Raw genomic sequence first — 22999 nt, 5'->3', positions numbered from 1 at the left:
TAGCTGTAGTTGACATACTCAGCAAAAAAGTGCATTTGAATATTCCAGAGCTGTGTCAGAATGGGCTCGAATAAGCGATGACAGTAATCACTATCAAGTCAGGGGACTGAAAATGGAAGAGCCCGGTGTGACGGGTATGTTCCCCTCCGTGCTGCTCTTGACTGATGGGACAGTTTGTTTCCTAAGTCTGTATTATTTGGGTTTGGCTGAATTAATTATGTAACTATTTATCTCAACGTGAACTGTTTCACAGAATTCATTAGTAATGTGTACCCTACAAGCGTTGAGTTTAATTATGAAACCTGGTGGTCCTGTATGGAATGCCGTTATTCTTTGTTTATTTTAGGTCAGTTCTGATCTCCTGCTTCTCAGGAGACTCTTTTTTTAAATACCCAGTCAAAGCTGCATTCTCCAGCATATTAAATGCTGTGCATATCCCATCTTTCACGTTCCTATCCTGTCACATAAACTGTTTGCAACCTGTGCATATCAGAAACTTCTGATTAATTCAGTAAGTGTTTACGGAAGTTGATCCCATGATGCAAGGAAAATATAGCAGATAAAAAGTGTCTTAGGGACCGTCTATTATTATTAGAGTTCTACTTGCCTATTGCATCCAGGAATATTAGATCTGTACATAAGTGGCTTTTTTATTCATTTCCCTGACTATAAATAGAGAATTCAGACATACAGTTTATGGGTATTTTATACTGATCGTTTTATCACTTATAGGCTGCTGTCTCCCTTATCAAAGAGAAATAAACTTGGGTACATTGTGTATTTTCAGCTCTTTGACCAGAGAACTTACTGAGGGCTCACTCAGTTATTTACTACTATATTCTTAATTTTTTAAAATTAGCTTATTAGTTAAAATGTTAAGTAATAAACTATTTTTTTATTTTCCATTTTCAGTCAGTTCTTCTAAAAAAGAAGCTTGAAGAACATCTGTAAGTATAAAAGCTATTGAGGCTCATTGTTACATTGTCCAGTGAAACATCAGTGTTTTGTGTTGGTGGTTACAGAGTATCTAGGCAGTGGCATGGGTAGCCCTGAAGGTATAGAAGATTATAGGAGACATTAATAGTATCTAAAGGGTCATCTTCACCCCAGGTCCTCAGATCAAAACAATTACTGTGTTAGAACTGTTTTCTCAAGTGAGATTCCAGGGTTTTATGTCTTCACGATAGTATTTAATGATCCCAGTTAGGAGTGTGGGACCCTCTGGATCAGCAGTCAGAAATGTTTTCTATAAGGAACAGAGAGCAGTTGCTTTAGGCTTTGCAGACAGTGGTCTGTGTCACAACCACTTAGCTCTGAGGTTCGAGAGCGGCCACAGGCAGTGTGTAAACCAGAGCTGTGACTGTCCCAACCAAGCTTTCTATGCAGGAACGGGCCATGGGCTGAATTTTCCAGCTCTAGAGTCTGGCCAGCTGAAGCTTCCTTTTTATGTAAATGTTTTAAAGTATTATTAAGCTTATCAGTAGCAGCTTTTCAAACATTTCCTTGAATTGCAAACATACCTGAACATGACTTTTTGATCTAAAAGATTAAATTTTTAAATATTACAGTTGTTTTCTCATGAAGAAGAAACCTTCTTCCATATCTGAGGTTGACAATGTTAGGAGTGTTTTGTAATTTTTCTTGCACCCAGTAACTGCTGTAACCCTTCCTATCACTTTCTGGCAAAACTCTGTCCTTGCAGACATTGAGTGTGGGTGCCCATGGATTGCCAGCCTGGTGGAGCGTTACAGGGTTAGACTGTGGTAAACAGTCATCCTGGGTACCATAGTGGCCATAGCCTGGCAGTTTGCTGCGTGCTATCCTAATTTCTTTCTTTCTCTTTCCTCCTTTCTTTCTTTCTTTCTTTCCTTTCTTATATGGGAAAGTGAGACGCTCCTAGGGCAAGTCTATCACTGGGCAGGTTCTTAAAATACTAGAACAGCACCTATCACCTTCCAGCCACTGTGAGGTTACCTGCAGTGAGAATTTAGTGTTGAATTCTGTCCTTTTTTCATTTCCCATCCCTTAATTGCAGATAATAGAATACCTGTGGTTTCATAAAACTACTGTCTAACCATTGTTCTGTGTTCATTTACATGGTAAAAATCTTCATCAAAAAGAATTTATTAGTGAAGATGAGGCCTGTATTAGTTTCCTGTGGTTGCCATAACAAATTACCACAAACTGCAAGGCTAAAAACAACAGAAATTTATTCTCTAACAGTTCTTGAGGCTAGAAGTCTGAAATCAGGGTATCAGCAGGATTGGTTCTTTCTAGAAGTTCTAATGGAGAATCTGTTCCAGGTACCCCTCTACTAGCTTCTGGTGGCTGCCAGCAACCCTTGGTATTCCTTGGTGTATAGATGCAACCTCTCTCTCCATCTTCACGTGGCCTTCTTATAAGGACACCAGTAATTGGATTAGGGCCCACCCTGATCCAGTATGACCTCATCTTAACTAAGTACATCTGCAAAGACCTTATTTCCAGATAGTGTCACATTCACAGGTTCTGGGGTTTAGGACCTCACCATATCTTTTTCAGAGACACAGTGCAGCCTACCACAGAGCCCACAGACATCTCAAAAGATGAATGACAGTGCAGATTTAACACTACAACAAGACTATTTTACACACAACAAATTGGTAAAATTTAAGAATCAGACATACTAAGTATTGCCAGAGATGTTGAGTGCTGGTAACTCTCATCCACTGCTGGTAGGGATATACGTCAGTTTATTCAGTAAACTGCAACATGCATATATTCTGTGACCCATTGATTCTACGTTTCTATGTATACCCTAGATTCCCAGAGATGCTGTGGTCCATGTTTACCAGGAGACATTTAGAAGAAAGTGTGAAAGAACATTGGGGCTTTGGGTTTTTTTTGTCAGTTTCAAACATTTATTTTTAAAAAGTGACTATAAGGTAGTTTATTTAGTTATTATTCATTTCCCTCTGATGACTTTTTGTTGTTGTTGTAGGCGGTGGTTGTGTGCATTGTAGGATATTCAGCAGTATCTCTTTCCCCTCCCCACTAGAAGCCAGTAACACCCTCCTAAGTTGTGACAATCAAAATTATCTCTAGACAGCCCCAAGAGGGCAAAATTGTCCCCAGTTGAAAAGCTCTGTACTTCGAGGTCCCTACCAAATGTCTCAGTTTCAGTGAGAACACAACTCTGACTAGTTGGAACTCAAATGTGTGGACTTTTGGGATTTTTCCCTCTCAGAGCCCCAGTAATTTTTCATTCTTCTGTAGTTGTCCCTTGACAAACCTCGTGGTGTCCATTCCTAGAAACATGCAATTTAGTATTAATCCAAACACTTAAGCGCACCCATATGCCAATTTATGGTGATCTTTTCTTACATAGCTCTTTCATCTCTTACTCTGTGCTCCAAAAATTCTAGCCGCATCTGCCTCCCCACGTTCTAACCTCTTTGTCCTCAGCTCAGGGGGATGGGCACACCCTTCCTGTGATCTCCTCCTGACTGCAGACAGAAAGCCAGAGAGATCATAGGGGTTCCCACTCTGGTTTTCTTTCTCTGAGGATCAGAATCTTGTACTGCTTACTGTCCACCTTCTGAAACAGTTGTTTTACATAGTTTGCCCAGCTTCCTACTTGTTATTAGCAGGAGAGCAAGTCCAGTAACAGTTATCCATACCTTCATGGCCAGAAGTAGAAACAACATAGGAGCTCAAGAGCACTGGGTAATGTCTGGACACACTTCTTTCCTCACAAGTTGTGTGTTTAACAAGAAAGAACATTGTTTTTAATCACAGAAAAGCAGAAACAATACAAATATCACCAACTGTAAAATGATAAATAGATTGGGATATATTCAAACAATAGAACACTGTACAGCAATAAAAAGGTATAAACCAGGGCTAACACATGAACATAAATGAATCTCAAGAACAGCATGTTAAGTAAAAAATGGAGGTCACAGAACGGTACATACAGTATAATTAATGTGTAAAGTAAAAATAGGGCAAAATTAAGCAATGTGTAGTGTTCAGGAATATACACAGAGGCCCATCACAAAAATCATGAGAATGGTTAAAATTCTTGATTTTGGTTACCACTGGGAAAGAGATAGGAACACATGGCATTTTTAAGGTTCTGGGATAATTTTTATTTCTTAACCTTTTTCTTCACTGGGCTTAGTTTTTCTTATTTAAACTGTATATATTTATTTTGTGTAACATATGTCTGCATGTGTGTGTGTGTGTGTGTGTGTGTGTATACCCTCAACAAAGATTTATTAAAGTATTATGCATAGAAAAGACCAGAAATAGATATAACAAAGTACTCTATTTTTTCTTCGTGTTTTTCTGTATTTTCCAATTTTTGCAGCCTTTTTTCCCTCTCATATTACAGAGTGCCGCACTAAATAGTATAGAGAATTACACATTATGTAAATACTAGGAAAAAACTTCTGTTCATTCATTCTTTTACTTTTATATTGGAATATACCTTACAATAAAGTATACAAATCCTGAGTTCCTAGGTCTACAGCTTGATGAGTGTTTTCCTACATAGGCAGGTAGCCCAGATCAATAGCATGTTTCCAGCAACACCCCAGGATTCTTTGTTCTCTCTTTTAATTAATTGATTACATCCCCAGACTAGCCACTGCTGATCTCTTATCACCCTTTGTTAGTTTTGCCACTTTCTGAACTTCATATAAAAAAAATCATATAGTATTATCCTTTTGTGTCTGACTTTATTCAACATTATTCTATGATATCTCTCCACGTGGGTGCATGTACCATTAATTTATTCTTTTTTATTGGAGTGTACTGTTCTTTCTATTCTTATTTTAGGAGCTTCAATTTTTTTGCAAGAGTTTTGCATTATAAAACCTCAGCAAAGTTTTAAATTTAATGTTTACGATATCCTTATTCCTAGAAACAATAAAGATCATTAAGTTATTTCTAACCTCTTGTGCAGGTTTATATAAAAGAATGACTACTATTTCAAACTCTGAGATTTTTGTCTCTATTTTTTAGTCATTTAGAAAATACGTTTATGTTGGATTAGTTTTTTCATCTTTGTTTCATAGCACTTGTGTGCTATGCTAGTGTATCCCATAAAGAAAGAATTTATATCTTTCATTTCAAGTGAAAAAATGCAAAACAGTGGTAGGTAAGAGTGTTAACATCTTTTGTTACAGAGAGAAGCTGCATGAGGCCAATAATGAGCTGCAGAAGAAGAGAGCCATCATCGAGGACCTTGAGCCGAGATTCAACAACAGCTGTGAGTTTTCCCAATTAGCGTAGTTTTCAGTTGGTTAGCGCTAGTGATGAGTTTAAATAAAATTTGGTTTTTTTAGAAATAGGCCCTATTATATTTTCTAGCAATTAAGGAATTTGCCCTGTTCACAGAAAGAGTATACACACACACACACACACACACACACACACATAATCATCTTTACAGTACTTCTTAAATTTCTAATTTAGTTGTGAGTTTTTCCTTAACGATGGATGCTAATGCATATTTTATGAAATTTTTTTCACAGTGTCATTAAGTCAGCCAGACTTTTCCTTTGGTTGATATTTACACCCGTTTGTAGCTTGACTTTATCAATTCTTCTCTGTGGATGTGGGAGAAGGACACAGACTTTTACTTTTTTAGTATTGTAGTGAAATATACATAACATAAAAATGACCATTTTAACCATTTTTAAGTATTGGGTTGGCCAAAAAGTTCGTTCGGGTTTTTCCGTGAGTTGCGATGAAAATCCCGAACGAATTTTTTGGCCAGTCCATTGTATATAGTTCAGTGACATGTTAAGTACTTTCACACTGTTGTACAGCCATTGTCCATCTCCCGAACGTTTTCATCTTCCCAAACTGAAACTCTCTACCTGTTAACCACTTCCCTCCTCCCCTCTTCCCAGCCCCTGGTAGCCTCTGTTCTGCTTTCTGTCCCTATGCACTTGACTCTTCTAGGTAATTCATATAAGTGGAATCATACAATATTTGTCCTTTTGTGTCCGGCTTCTTTCACTTCACATAATGGCTTTCATTTTCACTTAGTATAATGTCTCCATATTGTAACGTGTATCAGAATGGAGGCTGAATAATCAACTATTTGTGTAAATAGACCACATTTTGTTTATCCCTTCAGCCATCCATGAATACTTTTTAATTTGTGCACTTCCATAGTGTAGTTTTTGTTTATTTCTAAGAAAAGCTTTTTGTTTAAAAAAATTGTGAATTTAAAAAAATAAAATTATATATAAGTATAGACAAAACAGTCTCTCAAAGCTGTTTACTATTTTGTCAGTTGAAATATTTTCAAGTTGTTAGGTCTAAAAAATTTTTAATTTTTTACTGTCTCACCGATAGCCTTAAAAATTGAAGAATTACAAGAAGCTTTACGGAAGAAAGAAGAGGAAATGAAGCAAATGGAAGAAAGATATAAAAAATACTTAGAGAAAGCCAAAAGTGTAAGTGTGAGTCTGTGGGCCTCTCACTGCACTTTCTCATTGTGTTTCGCTGATGTTTCAAAATACAGTGCCTGAACGGTGACCTCTCACACAGAAGGACACGAGGAGTCTTTTGACAAAAAGAGCAAGAGGCCGTGATCAAAACAGGTCGCCCCAGCCCCAGGTTACTTACTCGTTACCAAGAGGGAATCACCCTTCTATGTAGGAAATGAGTGGCAGCCCCACCTTGCCTAATTATCAAAATCGGCTGTGCCTGGCGGGAGGGCCCACCTCTGTCTCCAGATGAGCCTTGCTGTTGGCAGTGCTCAGGGCTTCTGGCCTAGCTCCAGTTCCCAGGGAAAAGGAGGTTACTGGAGCAAGTTAAGTAACACCTTCAGGAAGGCATCAGATAAATCCAGACTTTGGGATGAGAATCCACATTATGAAAGCAGAAATAGGCACTGGAGCATCATGGAACACCAGAAGCTGTTCTCCTGTAAAGGAGCCCGAAGGGACCTCCCTGCCAAATGCAGCGATCCTGGATTGGGGACACCTGTGGAAATGTGGATTTGGGCTGAATCGTGATGACTTATAGAGAGGTTCACTTTCTTACAGATGTTGTGGGAGGATGTCCTTAGTCTAAGGAGATGCGTGTTGAAGTGCTTGAGGGTCATGTGTCATGAGACAAAGGTGGCAGTGCTGCAGTTGGTCAATCCGGGTTAAAGGAAATGGGTTTTTATTGTTCTGCTCTTTCAAGTTTTCTATGGGGTTGATCATTTTTGATAGTAAAACTGCTGAGCCAAAAAGCAAAGACCCTTCCCAGAAGCCCTCTGGTGGGCCAGCTAGAATTGTGTCACCAGGCTGTGTGTAAACCCAGCATCTGGCAAAGGAGAAGGACCACAGAGACAGGCTTGTGGACCACTGGGACCCGCTCCATCCTCGCACATCTGGTCAGAGGCAGAGGCCCCTGAACCAAGTCAGAGGAACAGAAAAGGGAAGATTGCTGTCAGTAGTGTCTGCTGTAGTGTGATTAATTTCAAGCCAGAATTACTTCTTATCACTGACTCTTTCACATAATTTTAAATTTTTATATAATTAAGAATTGTAACAACTGGATATCATTTTATACATTCAGATTTTAAAGTGTCCACGTAAGATAACTTTTGAGTCTCATAAGGTTTATCTTTTTTTTTAATGACTGCTTCCTTAGATATTACACTCCTTGGGTTTGAGACTTTTAAAGTTTTTCTTTTATTACTTTTTGCAGGTTATCCGTACTTTAGATCCTAAACAAAATCAAGGAGCAGCACCAGAAATACAAGCTCTTAAAAATCAGCTCCACGAACGAGATCGGCAATTCTATTCATTGGAGGTAGTTTACTGTGATATGATAAGACATTTGATTTTTAAATTTTCGATTCTAGAAGCCTTGCTGTGCACAGTGATCCCTCAACATCCACGAGTCACAGTTACCAAAATCCATGGATGCGCAGGTCCCTCGTAGAAAGTAGTGAATGTGGTTATTTGCATAAAATCTAAGCCCATCATCCATGTGCTTTAAACCATCTCTAGATTACTTATAATACCTAATGCAATGTAAATGCTATGTAAATAGTTGCCTATGGGGACTTCCCTGGTGGCGCAGTGGTTAAGAATCCGCCTGCCAATGCAGGGGACACAGGTTCGAGCCCTGGTCCGGGAAGATTCCCACATGCTGCAGAGCAACTAAGCCTGTGCACCACAACTACTGAACCTGCGCTCTAGAGCCCGCACGCCTAGACCCCGTACTCCACAACAAGAGAAGCCACCGCAATGAGAAGCCAACGCTCTGCAATGAAGAGTAGCCCCGGCTCGCCGCAACTAGAGAAAGCCCACGCATAGCAACGAAGACCCAACGCAGCCAAAAATAATTAATTAATTTTAAAAAAAGATATCCATACTTTAAAAAAAAATAGTTGCCTATGCGTGGCAAATTCAAGTTTTGGTTTTTGGAACTTCCTGGTTGTTTGGTTGGTTGGTTGTTTTTTTTTTTACCATTTTCGATCTGGGGTTGGTTGAATCCGTGGATGTGGAACCCATGGATATAGAGAGCTGACTGTAGAGTTGTGCCCGTGAACTTAGATAGTTTATTGTGAGTATTTTATTTATGTTGAATTGTTTTTCATCTTAACATGCTTACATGTGCTTGCTTTTTAGAAAGAATATGAGAAAACAAAGAGTCAAAGAGAGATGGAGGAGAAATATATTGTTAGTGCCTGGTACAATATGGTAAGAAAATAACACATCAAAACATATTACGAAATTCAGTGAATATGTATCATTTATTATACTCCCTTTACTGTAGAATTAATTCTACCAAATGAATCTGAAAGTAATTACTGTCCTAACACACACTAACAAAACCCTAATGCTCATCTTAGGGCCAAACAACAGATACAGGAACCACCGTAAACGGGGCTAGAACATTGTGGACACATCATTATCCCTGTCCTAGAGGATAGAAAGATTTCTGTCTCTCAGGACCATTTTATTCTCGGGTGGTAGGGACTTTAATAATATCTAAACACAGATACGGTAGCTTTTGTTTTGTGGTACTATTTCAGTGCCTTTGCAGGAGCGGTACTTGGAATGAAAATAGTTTAACTGTCTCTCAGGTTTTGGTAAATGTTCACAGTCTTAGACCCTGAACAGCTGAAGGTTTTGAAATTGAATTTTACAACAAAAAATCTTAAACGTATTGCAGGGGAAAATAAATGCTTATCAGCATTTTGGGCTTCAGTAAGACTTTTCTGGATATGAAGAGCTATGGATTTTGAAGAATGCTGTACTTTTTCAATATTTTTTTTCTTAGACCTTTTCTTCTTTTTCTGCTTTGTTCTTCTTCCCAATAAGACCACTCCGCCTTTTCAAAGCGTTAGCTGCCTGAGATAGGAAGTTGGACCCGATTCCTTTCATCATACCCCTCTGACCCTGTAGTTGTGTAACTGGCACAGTACCGTTTTACAATTACAATTGTAAATTATACCATTTTACCGTTATAATTGATACTGTGTCTGAAAGGTTCACGTCCCAGGTCTCCTAATAATGTGATTTGAACTTTGTCAAAATTTCATACAGTTTTATGACATGTCCACATTTATATTTGCCTTGGTACTACATATTTAAGATTTTTATCACAATTTTAAAAAACAAAAAAGGAAATCATACTGGGTTTACATTACCATTACTGTTAACAAATATAGATTAATTGAAAATTAAAATGTAAAAAATAAGAAAAACCTGTGTTTAAGGAAGGTCTCTGGGAACTAGTCCTGACTTCACCCACATTGTTTTCTCTTCGTCCTCCTTCAAGGTTAATGTTAGCAATCTGGGAGCTCTGCCCCTCAGTCCGTATTAGTGATTTCATATACCTGATTGATTTTTATGACTTCACATATTGTGTTTCTTATGGAACAAAACTGATTTATTCTGTGACGTGGTATTAAAGAAGAATCCTAGTTTTCAGCTCTGCGGAGAGTGAAGGAATAACTCCCAGTAGGATCACACAAGTTATGTTCAGATAGGGTAGCCGGTAACAGCTTCATACATACATTCAGAAAGTTCTGCATCCCAGACAACCGAACTGGAAGTGAGGATGGTGAGTGCTGGGAAAAGGTATTAAGTATCTCAGGGAATGGCCTCATGATGGATACTGAGATCTTGAAGGGGAGTCTAGAATTTGAATAAGTTGTTTAGAATATGAAAGTTAAAAAGGTATATTTTAAATAAAATATAATTGTTAATTTATGTAGCCAAATTAACAGATTTGTCCATTTTATTCAGATCCTTAAATGCTTTAATTCCAAACTGAGTAAAAAGCACATCCTGGGTTTTCTCGTGGGGAGAGTGGAGAATGTTGTGCATTGGGGTCTGTTTGAAACGCAGAGCCATGACCCCAGTTTCCTTGGAGCTGACGGGAGTTGGGAGGTTTGTCTTGCCTTCTGCCTTCTGTGCGGGTTTGCCCAGCGCCTCTGGCGCCTGCTCCGCCTCTCTCCCGGCTCTGTTTCTCCTCCTTCCCTGTTGCCGGCGTCCGCTTCCTCCCGTCATCTCGCTTCCAATCACCGGTGAGACAAAGCTGCCGCTCCCAGTTCTTCCTGCTTCTCTGGCCAGGGTTCTTCGCTAGCTTATTAAATGAGAACCGAAACCCTTTTTACCGGATCTACTCGGGGTCCTCACTGTTTACTCCTCCGCGTTTAGAGAGCGCCACAGGTTCTCCCTCCTGTTCAGGTGCCCTGGGCCCGGCAGGTGGGCTCGTCCCCCTTCTAAGCGGGTAGGCCTCCTTCTCCAGTCCTCGGGAAGGACCCCTGCGCTCCTTGGGCCCGCTGTGTGGGCCAGCCGTCAGGAACTTCCCTTAACAAGTGTGCCTGTGAAGAAAAGCAGCGTGGTGGTATGTATTATACCTGGTGTGACTTTCCACTCTAAGAAAGAACAAGTGCTTTTGTGGTTTTCTATTCTAACTAAACCCTCTGATTTCCATATCCCCACGTGAATCAACTGCTACCAATCAATTGCCCTTTTTTTTTTGGAAAATCACTTTATGCATTTGATTCGAAAGGGAAGTATGTATGATTGAGTATGGACGATGCATTCCAAAGATCCATCTCTATTATAATCTATTGTTTGGGTTATTGTAAATTCAGAAAATTCAGCCTTAATTTTTCCAAAAGATTTGTACCTAATTGTTGGAACTTAAATGTCTCTAAGATTTTAATCTATCATGAGCAGAGTGAACGTTCCTAATTGTGCCTTATGTCGTCAGGTAACAAATTCTGCGCGATGAAATTTTCTTTTGTGAGGGTGTGTTCCATTATTTTTTCACTGATTACTTTTTTTCCGTGTTACGTAGGGAATGACTCTGCATAAAAAGGCGGCAGAAGACAGACTTGCTAGTACAGGTTCGGGGCAGTCATTCCTGGCGAGGCAGAGACAAGCCACCAGCACGAGAAGGTCTTACCCGGGCCATGTCCAGCCAGCCACAGCAAGGTAGACAAGTCCTGCCATTAGAATAAAAAACACCCCGCATTCAAAGCATACTTCTGTTACATATAACATTTCAGGAAATTCAGCCAGCTTATATTTTGTCTGTATTTCATGTATTTAGTTGTTTTCCATTTGAGGACTTTCTCTCTTCTGTATCTATAATGTTTTAGTTTCTTGGTCCTTTATTTTGTAGTCCTTTTGGTTCCTTTTAATGTGCCAAAAAATTTTTAAATGCCCAATTACAAGTGTTGTATATTAGTGTAGTACTTTTCTTTGTATGAAAATGTCCTTTCCCCAATGGTGTAGGCTTTGTAATGAATTAGATTTTCTGCCAATAATTGATATACAATTTATATTCTTTATTGTGTCTCTGTGTTACCATGCTTTCTAAGAATGTCTTTGTTTAAAGGGAATTAATCTTTTTATGATGTATTAATCTGTGTTTTCAATTGTTTTCCAAATGCACTTCAAATAACTTGCATACTTACTATGTAAAATGGTTGGCAAGTGCACTTTTTGCAAAGACATAAATACATTGGCAGAGGTGCTAATCAGATCTTACCTAAGGCACCTGATAGAACTATTTAGAGGGAAAAACTGAGTTTTCACATTGTTTTATAGGAAATTAAATTTGTCCAAAGATTTGGAAACTATTTTTAAAACATAAATAGAATTTCATTATTTCCTACTATCTTATTTGCTGGCAGAAGTGAATGCACTGGTTAGGTTATTTGGGGAGAAGTTACAGAAGAAAAAAAATCAGGCAGTGTGTTCATTTTTCTTCTTTTTTTGGAATATCACAGTAACTGAGGATCAGATTCTAGCAATGGGCTGACATTTCGTTGCAACTGCCCTCCACATATAAAAGTATATAAAAGATGTATTTTTTATATACTTATGAGTCATAGGTGGCCTTACCTTTGGGGTAATTTCCTTGTTGACTTGCACCTCATTTGTCTTACTTATTCCTTAACATAAAACCTGCTATTTCTCAATAATTCCTAATACTTAACATCTTAGTATCAGTCGTTAGGATCAATAAGTGACTTCTTGTGTCTGATGTTATGACAGGTGGCTGTCGTATTTTTTCTTAATTCTATGTACTAGTCTAAGAGTTTGCTACTGAGTAGATTCTCTTGGGTATTTGGTTGCCCCAAAGTGCTTACATTTGTTGACAGATTATAAACTATGTTTATTTACATTGATGAATGGCTGTCAAGTAATAATGATTGTAAAGCACTTTGACTATATAAGGTGCTATATAAATGCAAAATGTCATTCATTTGATCATGAAATGTCTCTGCCTAACTTTCCATATTGGCCCCAAATTATATTTCAGTTCCCCTCCAGCCTTTTTCTTGCACCATAGCCCAGAGCCCAGTAAAGCAAAAATTTACTGAAACTAGGTCGATTATTTGTTTTCGGTTTTGGATAGGTCACCTATTAAGAAGATTTTATTTCATATACTTGCTATTTAGAAGTTCAGGTTTCATTTAGTTTTGTGTATTAAATACAAATGAGTAACTTTAAATCAAGCTAAACATAATCAAGAATTTTCAGAAACTATATTCCAGTGTTTGATTTTAAATCCTTATTTCCTTTTTTTAATAAGAAATTGACCTAAACACTATTTTAGGTGTTTTCATTTGTCCTCAGAAACTGTACTTGAAGAAAGGTATTAGAATATACACAGAAATGACTCCATGCATTGTGCTAATTTTTTACATTAAGTACAGAAGTCTGAGCTCAGTGTGAGTGCTTCTGCCTGGTCAGAAGAAAAGCAGGAAGACTTAGTAGTAATGGAGAGAACCAGCGAGTGGAATGCATCATGGGGTTTCAGGAGGGCAAGCAGACCTAATCAACATAGAAAGTTTTGACAATGAAAGATTAAAAATGATTTAAGATGGGTAACCCTCCCCCACCTCCACCCCTCCCTGTCCCTTTATTTCACAAATCAGAGTAAGGATCCAACAGTTTTAAAACAGGGCATGAACACTCACCTTGGTAAAAATTAAAATTATTGGGAAATATAGCTGCAAAATAAGATAGATGAAAATCAGAGTCCATGAGCTGTTTGTTAAATGGATTATATCCCATGAGAGGAGAGGTTTTAATTTTAGTTCTCTATTTACTGTCCCAGTCCTGGTCTCCTACCCACCCCTCTGCTCAGATATGTTTCTCTAAATGGGAGAGGAAAGTGCCAAGCTTTTAGAAGGAAGTTTTCCGTCTTATTTTTCTTCAGCATGCCATTATTTTGGTGCTTACGTTCGTAAGTTTCACTCACCTTTACAGTATGTTTAAATTTTAGTATATTGCTTTCATTCCATAGCAGAAACTTTATTTCTAAACATTCTGTGGTGTTTTCTTAAAAGTCAGGAATAGAACTTTGCTGTCCCAGTGAGGACCCCGTTTCCTTTGCTCAGCTTTGGACAGGATTTTTACATTTCTCTTTCTCTGGCGATGACGCTGGGCACACTGCGGAGTCAGCACAGAGTTAGTGCGCTAAGGTTGGGGTTGAGCCATCACCCCCTGTCTGAGTTCTTGTGAACAAAAAGCTTATTTTCTGTTTTCCCTCTAACCAGGGTGAGAAAATACAGAGTTAATAACTAAAGACTACAAAAGCATGAAATTTATATTCTGCAGTGTGTATTTAAGAAGTTTGTAAAGGGGAAAAAAAATCCAGCAAATATTATGCTTACCGCATCTTAAAAAGAGAGTACATAATACAGCTGTACGTATCTTTAAAAAACTTGCAAAAACTCGATCATACCTTTTTTAGTATTTGTCTGATTATTTAATAATAACCAAGAAAAAGAAGTACCAAAACAAAGGCTCCATTTTCTAAAATTGATCAGCATTGAATTATTTCTGTTTGATGGCCCAGCCTGGTAAAATTGGCTAATGAGATGATTCATTATAATAAGGATAATACTGTCTGCTGTTATTTTGTTACGGTCTTACTGCTTTGTCTGTATGATAAAAGCTCAGTTGTACAAACTTGAGCTAAATGTTTCCAGTCAGAAACATCAGCCCATATATATCAGCAGTCTTCAGCAAGGCATGAAAACCGGTGCTGTGCAAACAAACCAACAGTAAGTGATTGTGAGGGGAAGGGGGATTTAGGTTGAAGAAAAGGTACATTTTATTTTTGAGCTATTTTACTCACACTTCCTTTTCAACTGCAGTTTTATTTATTCATATCTAATGATATGAAATATTTTGTAGTGTCTCTTGCGCTCCGACAAGCATTCATCTTTTAAAGATAACACTGTGTTGAAAACTTGAAAATCTTTATTCTGATATAAGAATTTATTTGAAATAAAATTCTAAATTTTTGAATTTATCCCAGCTCCCTGCATTTAATCTCCAGTGATCCAGATCTCAGACTCCAGGAGTGTTACACTTTTCCCCAGTTGGAACACATGAGGTTTATCTGAAAAAGCATCCACAACCCACAGATAGTGTAAACCTAGTTAGTTTACAGCTACTGGGATAAGAACCTGTGATCCTAAAGGGAGAGGAAGGTGCTTGGCATCTTGCTTTTTGCTAGGGGCAGAATAACAACGTGCTTCTTGTTGTCTGTTCATTCAACTATGGGAGCATGTTTTGACTTTTTATCCTTATATTACAAAGTGACTCTTTGCCTAGAAATGGCTGTTGAACTGATGCAGGATTGTACTCCTTAACAGTGAGCAGGAGTCCTACCCTTACAGGGTAGGAAGGACTGAACAGAACAAAATAAGATGGGATCTCAGAATCTTTGAAAATTACTTTAGCATGTTTTAAAATTTTTCCCTTTTTATATGTTAAAAGGGCTTTTCCGTTCAATAATGATAATCTCTTTTCCTATAGTCCCAACTGTCAAAATGGCAGCTTATTTTAGTAGATGTGCAACCCAGTTTCACTACATTTAGAAAGCAATTTCAGAGTTAATTCTTTGTAACTATAATGATTCGAATATTTTGTATCATGAAGTTTTTATATGAGGGAGGCCATTCTCAATGTATCTGTCATCCAGTTTTTTACTTTGTATAAAGCATATTTAAATAATAATTGGTATATGTTTATTTTATGGAAAAATTTGAAAATATTTTAGTGTCCAATTTAAGCAAGATAATTTTATTGTTCTAAAGTTGTGCAATAAATACTGTTTCTTTCTCAGAAGCCTAAAAAACATAAAATAATTTGCTACCGACACAGCTAATTTCTGCCCCTCCCCATCCCCCTAAATCACGGAAGTATCAATATTTATCTCCCTTTTTATAAAATGAAGGACAGCACAAATATGATGACATCCATCTCTTTTAAATCACTGATTATGTTCTTGGAAAATACGTACTCATAATTTTGTTTTTAAACAGCCTTTTATCAATCCAATTCCCATGTATTTATAAATATAAAAACTTTAAAACTTATATTTAATGTTATCTTGAAGTATGCTTGAATTCTTCACACTGCACTTAAAATGATAGAGAAAGGGACATTAGTTTACTTGAGAAACAAGAGACCCGAAGCTAATTATGGCAAGTATATGAGTTTTAGCAGTTGTGGTCTATGGATGTTTCCTGACAATTCTATTTCAGCAATTACGTCTCTCTTCAGTATTTTTCTGCTTTCTAACATTTTCCAATAATATTCTGTGAGATAGGTTTGTATGCTGTATATAAGTGAACTTAGAAATCGGAAAGTAACCAAAGGCTGTCAAGGCAGATCCATTCCTAGTGAGTAGAATCGATTATCGGAAAAAGAAGAGGCCTAATTTTGAACAAATATCCAGGCAGATAGAAGTGCTAACACTATTAAACCTATACTTGTCTTAACAAATGTTCCTAAGGTAATAGTTCACATAAAATCTCCTGATTTTATTACATGATCATTCAATAAAAAAGAGCAGACAAAAAATAATTTATATTCTAATTGTCCTTCCCTTCAGTGGACATTAACTGGGCACACAGTATTAACTGTACATGTTTATGAGTGGAGGGGAAAGCATCTATTTTCATTTTGAAACTGTTAACCCATTACTAAATCTAAGATAGTGATTTAAAGCCATGAGGATAGGATGATCTGATGAGATGGGAAGAAATCTGTGGTGGCTGAAACTCACTACCAACTTCCTAGCAGTTATCTAGGTCCGCTGCTGTGTCTGGTTTGCAAACCATGTCTCCCTTAATTATACATAGTAGCCCCACAGAAAATTTTGTTTAAAATGAAGACAAGGGCTTCCCTGGTGGCGCAGTGGTTGAGAATCTGCCTGCTAATGCAGGGGACACGGGTTCGAGCCCTGGTCTGGGAGGATCCCACATGCCACGGAGCACCTGGGCCCGTGAGCCACAACTACTGAGCCTGCGCGTCTGGAGCCTGTGCTCCGCAACAAGAGAGGCCGCGATAGGCCCGTGCACCGCGATGAAGAGTGGCCCCCGCTTGCCACAACTAGAGATAGCCCTCGCACAGAAACGAAGACCCAACACAGCAAAAATAAATTAATTAATTAATAAACTCCTACCCCCAACATCTTCTTTAAAAAAAAAAAAAAATGAAGACAAGAGTAGACTTCATGTGTGTGTGTGTGTGTGTGTGTGTGTGTGTGTGTGTGTGTGTGTGTGTGTGTGTGTATTCAAGGAGAGCCTTTATATTCCTAATACATCACTGCCAGGCTCTGAATTAGATGTTTAGGGTCTGGAGATGAAATCATCAGAGAAGGTGTCCGTACCCTCAAAATTTAAGGACAATGGGGCTATCAAATATCCTAAATTATATTGACTCAGAGCTTAAAAGAATAATTAAATATCACGAGAAGAGCCATCTCAAAGTGAGAAAAAGAAAATTAGCAAAGCATGCTGAGGCTTTAATGTGTATGGGAGACTTCTGCACAGGCACCGTTGCCTTAGAGATCTCTAAATTGACAAAGGAAAATAATTTGATTAGCATTGATATTGTAAAAGTTATAAAAGGAACTCATGTTTATTCTCGGTGTATTTGTCAACCTATGGACAGTGATTACTGTATATACAATCTATAGGGTGTTTATTTTATAGATGTCACTATTAGAGATGAATGTCTTAATATTATTTACTACTTCTAGTCACTTATGTATTATTTATACTTTACTGCAAGATTCACAGCACTTTACTAATATTGGATAATTATTTTCCTTCTACCTTTCTGTGGCATTTTCTACTTACATCTTTTCCACTAGGGATCTTCTCCTTATTTTGGAACACTCACTAAGAAAAATGTAAAAGATTGCCCAAATAAATAGGCTATGTACTGTTCCTGAAATGTTTAAAGTCAGATCTGAAGTTCTAAGTCTAGAACTCTCTTTGAAGCTGGGTTAGGGCTACTAGGCATGAATTACATTTTATATTTCACATTAATAAGACTCATAAGTTAGTACTCGTGAAGCCAAGTTCTCTCAAATGCAGACACACTTAAAACTTTTTGTTGAAAACAAAAGTTGCATTAATACAAAGTAAACAGTCTTCTGGTTAATCAGAAGATGCTCTTACCTGCCATTTACCTGTCTCCTAAAATACAAATCTGCAAACTGTCCTTCACTTTCATAGTTTCTTCAACATTGCATGTACTCAAACACAGGAGAAACAAAGCCAGGTTCCAGGAGCTGTGAAGTCCAAGAATCTGGAAAATGGTGGGGGTGAGGTGATGGGAAAAGGCAGACACTAACAAGGGCAGGATGCTACAAAAATAGTCTGAGTTCTACTATAACGTATGCTTTATGAACTTGGCCGTTTTCTTAAGTTCAAATATAGCAGAGTTTTCAGCTGATTCTTTTAAGAGATGCTTTGAGGAGTCAGGACTCCTCCGCTTGTACTTGAGTATATCTGTATTCCAACCCTAGTCAAAAGAGAGTGAGAGATTTGTTGTTACATAAACACTGACACAGATGATTGCTGCCAAAGAATAGGGAGATTTGCTCATAAGAACTTTCTCTTAAAGTTTTTTATTTTGCGTTTCTGGATGAGAGAAATGCTTTTATGGTGTGAAAAGTTTCTGTAGTGCTTTCTTCTGCGTTACCCTCTGCTCTGCTGGTATGCTTGGCGTGGGCAGGTCACCTAGAAGAGAGAAGCACAAATAGAGAAGGCTAGACTCTGACCTTTGAGGGAAGAGCCACTTTCATCCTCCCCGAGTAAAAAAATAAAAATGAAACACACCTGTACACACACACACACACAGTCACACTCACACACAAGGACGAAATGGTAAGTGGGTAAGTCACCTTCTAAATGTCTTTAGCATCCGTTGGCTGCTTGTTAATCTAGTTAAGAGTAGATTCTAGACCTGCGTTGTCCAATTCACTAGCCAGTTCACAGCCACATGTGCTAATTTAAATTAAGTAAAGTGAAGAATTCAGTTCCCCAATCCGCCAGCCACATTTCAAGTGCTCAGAAGCCACCCGTGGAAAGTGTGTTACCATTTTGGACAGCACAGATATAGAACATTTCCATCTTTGCAGAAAATGCTTTTGACAGTGCTGTGGTGCCCAAAGAGAGAATAAGGACAAAATAAAGATATTCAGTTGACTTATGATACTCTTGGATTTTACCGGCATCGTTAAAGAAAGCTATTTTTCTTATAAAAATTAATACCAGCCCTTTTTAAAGACCCTGGAAAAATCAAAACCCCATTCTTTGAAACTAGTTTTCAATGTATTTTTTAAACAGATTCTTAGCACTTTACTTTTTAAGTGATATTATTAAATAACTTCATAGATCATAACTTAGTATCTTCAGGTTTTCTCCTTTTTTAAGTAGTCTTTTAAAATTGATGATACATAGTTTCTAACATTTATCCAGCAGAAACTGATGAATGCTTAACCTACTTACAAGTAAAAGTTGATAAACATCATATTCCTCTGTTTTGTTACCTTTAAATCTTTCTATTCTGTTACTTTTTTTTTTTTTTTTTTTTTTTTGCGGTACGCGGGCCTCTCACTGTTGTGGCCTCTCCTATTGCGGAGCACAGGCTCCGGACGCACAGGCTCAGCGGCCATGGCTCACGGGCCCAGCCGCTCCGCGGCATGTGGGAATCTTCCCAGAACGGGGCACGAACCCGTGTCCCCTGCATCGGCAGGTGGACTCTCAACCACTGCGCCACCAGGGAAGCCCTATTCTCTTACTTTTAAATCTGTATAGATCTAAGGAGAGTTGCCAACAGTTTTTTTTGTTTCTGCCCCTAAAATCACATTTGATCATCTTCTACCTTAAAGGTTTATCAAGATCCAAATAGTTTCTTTGATTTTCTTCATAGTTTCTTGCTCTTAATTACTTAGATTATGAATCAAATTAAGTTTAATGTATGAAGCAAAGATTTTATTCCAGCAACTTAATGAAACATTTTTTTAAGATTTATTAATTGAATTGGCCTATTACTAAAGTGCTTAACATAACTAAAAGGATCTACACAAATGCATCTTTGAATCTTTTAATGAATGTAAGAGACTAATCATAACTCTTTGGATTCAGCTTGGTACTTAGTGAAAACTATCCCGTTAGGAAGTCAGATGCTTTCCTCTTCGTTTTTAAATTTTTTAATCAAGCAGCAGACTTGATCCAGTAGTGTCAAATTCCAAGCAAATATAATGAAATTCTTATTGTTATTCAAGTACAGATGAGTAAATGGTGTGATTTGAGTTTGTTTTATTATTTTCATGGTGGTCTAATGTGTGTTCTACAGAGACTCATTTTACTAGTTAAGGGAGATTTTCAATGTGCTTGAAATAAGAAAGAACATGCTAGTATAAATACAGGAAATGACTGTACACAAATGCCAATCAATCATTTGGGGGCTTTTAAATTTTTTAATAGTAGGCTTTTGGTTTTTTTAATAGCCTTAGTTATTTAAAATTCAGATGCACTGAAATGCCATTGCTGTCACTAGCTGTTTACAGATTATGTGTAATTCATAAAGCTTTGTACTCAGAAGAATAATTTCCAGGTTTACTCTTGTTTTGCAGTTTTCATGTTTTGACAATTGCCCCACCATTTATAACACTCAATTTCTGGTTGTGTAATGAATGGTAAAATTCAAACATATCTAATTTAATAATTTGCCTTATTTTGATTAACAAATTCTATCAAAGATTTGGGGATAGAAAGAGGCTTCTTTTTCCTATAGTATTTTTTAAACTTTTCAGATGAGCTGGAAAACACCTTAGTACATTGGAGTTGGAGTTGTACTGGTTACAATCCCAGCTCTAAAGCCTTATACTCATGTCTTAAGTATTACTGATTGTTCTGTGAATTGTTAGTTTGATATTTGACATTGTAGTTATCCACCTTGCAGTTTAGCCTTTGTAAAAAGGATATTGCTAGGTATGTTCTTATTTCTGGTTGACTATTGAATTCGTAATTTCATGATTTCATTTTTAGTCATAATCCAAAAAGGAAATCCACGTGGAACTCTAAATTTCTCTCTCACCTCACAAATGGAATCAATACAGTTTTAACAACATTGTACATAAATGGCATCCAAGCAGTTTTCCATCTGTTTACCAAGTTTACCAATCATTTACTCTGTGTTCGACTTGTGGGTTTTCTCACTATTTTTCTGAGGTAAATGACTTGTGAGAAATTTTCACCAAAATCGCAAAAACGTAAAGTCCAAGAAATCACCAGAAGACAGATTTTTAATTTTTTGAAATCTTATATTGTATTTCCTTTTGATATCACTTACTCATTTTAATTTTATGACTGCCAACTTGTTATGGTATTAATTATATGTATATGTTTATATGTATGCATATAGTATATGTATATGAAGAATAAAGTTAAGATTTGGTCAAACTATATTTTCCCATTCAAGTACAAAAATGTTTTCAAGGCTGCAGAAAGTGTACAGTTGTCATACAAGTTGTAAATAAAGACTTGTATAAAAATTCAGCTTAGATTTTTTCTGCTCTTAGGCCGTACAAACGCATGTTTAATAATTGTCTAATAGTATCCATCCGCTTGCCATACTGTCCTGTCAATTTAGATATTATGCCGCTGACTGGCTGTAAATCAGGAATAGTCTTTGAGTTTCTTCCCAGTACCTAGGATAAGTTTTGTTTTGATTTAGGCTGGTTCACAATGTGTGTAAGCTGACTGTCCAAAGTTCTGAGGGATAAAAGGTAAACATGGCTTCTCCCCTCTTACCACAGACAGTCCAGTAAGAACCAATGGTAGGTACTTACAGTCTTTCACAATATAAGGCATTATTGTTGAAGCACCCTGTTTAAGCCATAGATGCCCCTTTTCCTGCCTGTCGACCCTTAAAATTCACCCTTTTCCCCCACCTCCACCCTAGACATGATTGAAATATGGCATCTTCAGTGTCACGTAAAGTGGCAGCAGCAGTGGAGAAATCGATTATACTCACATTAAAATAATTCCAGAGTGAAGTTAGCACCAATATTTAAAAACAAATAAACCTAGTATGCACGTAACCAAAATAGTGCCCACTTTAATTTGCATTTAATATGACATTTTAATGTCAGAAAGAGAAATGTAAGTGTTCTTCACTCATTAGTATGGAGGTAACCGTATTAAGTTTAGCCTTTATTGAGTGTCTGCCCTGGGTATTGAATGTTGAAGCAAAGGAGAAGGGGATGAGAAGGTAGGTAAATAACAAAAATTAAAGCAGCTGCCTTGAAATAGCTGTGTGATCAAATGGGGCACAACACAGGAAAGTTCCCACCTAGAGTGTGTCCCAGCCAGAAGCCCCCGGTCGGCCTCAAGCGCCATTCCGGTCATTCCTGCAGTGCAGACTACTGCACAGTGTCGTGGGTTTAACGATGATGTGCTCTCCCGGGGCTGGGCACAGCCCCAGCTGCTCTCTGTCGGGTCCCTCATTCGCTCCCAGCTAGGTGATGGCTGAGACTAGAGTCATCCGAAGACTGTTCTCACATGTGGTACCCAGACTGGGGTGGACAGAGTGCCCAAGAGTGATCAGGCCGCTCCCCACACAACCTCCCGATGTGGCCAGCTGGACACAGACAGTGGAGTCACGGGGGAGAGGGACTTCCTAGATGCAGCTGGCTTCCCCCAAGCAGGAGTGCTGAGAAACCCTGCGGGAAGCTCCAAATCTCGTCAGCACCCAGCCTTGGAAACTGCACAGCATCAGTTCTCTTTTATTTGTCAGGGTTGTCACAGATAAGACCAGATCCAAGGGGCTGACCCTCCACCTCCCAGTGGAGGAATGACCCACTTACCACAGCTGCATTGTCTGGATTCAGAGAGAAGTAACACTTCTGCCATGAAGATCATGCTCCTGAAATCAGGATATTTCCCCGTTTTCTAATCCCTGTGCCAAGCACACCCACAGGGGTACAGAACCACCAGGTACGTAACTACACTGTGAACAAAAGCTAAAAGTTTGAAGCCACAAAAACACGCACTTCTTTTAACAGGTATCTAATTGTATTGTAACATGAGCTCTAAAATGTTTCTACTCCCTACTTTGGCAGTTAATTTCTGAGACTGTATTTTAAGGGAATTGTCCAAAATATGAGCGTCTCTGTGTAGTGAGATGAACTCTCCGTGTTCCTAGCC

At 38.0% G+C, this 22999-nt stretch overlaps 1 protein-coding gene across 1 annotated transcript in view; it reads left to right on the top strand.

Moving 5' to 3' along the window:
* The window catches only part of HOOK3 (hook microtubule tethering protein 3), a 103394-nt gene extending 81787 nt beyond the window's left edge, over nt 1–21607 (top strand). Inside the window, exons 17-22 of the mRNA XM_079909561.1 lie at nt 913–947; nt 5172–5254; nt 6352–6452; nt 7699–7803; nt 8628–8699; nt 11317–21607. Coding sequence (XP_079765687.1) covers nt 913–947; nt 5172–5254; nt 6352–6452; nt 7699–7803; nt 8628–8699; nt 11317–11457 — 537 coding nt within the window. The 3' untranslated portion in view covers nt 11458–21607. The remainder of the gene's footprint in view (nt 1–912; nt 948–5171; nt 5255–6351; nt 6453–7698; nt 7804–8627; nt 8700–11316) is intronic.
* Nucleotides 21608–22999: the final 1392 nt, after the last annotated feature.

Source organism: Stenella coeruleoalba (genome assembly GCF_951394435.1).
Source record: "Stenella coeruleoalba genome assembly, chromosome: 21".
NCBI lineage: Eukaryota > Metazoa > Chordata > Mammalia > Artiodactyla > Delphinidae > Stenella > Stenella coeruleoalba.
Note: the sequence above shows the minus strand (reverse complement) of the source record. Positions and strands in the feature narration are given on the sequence as shown.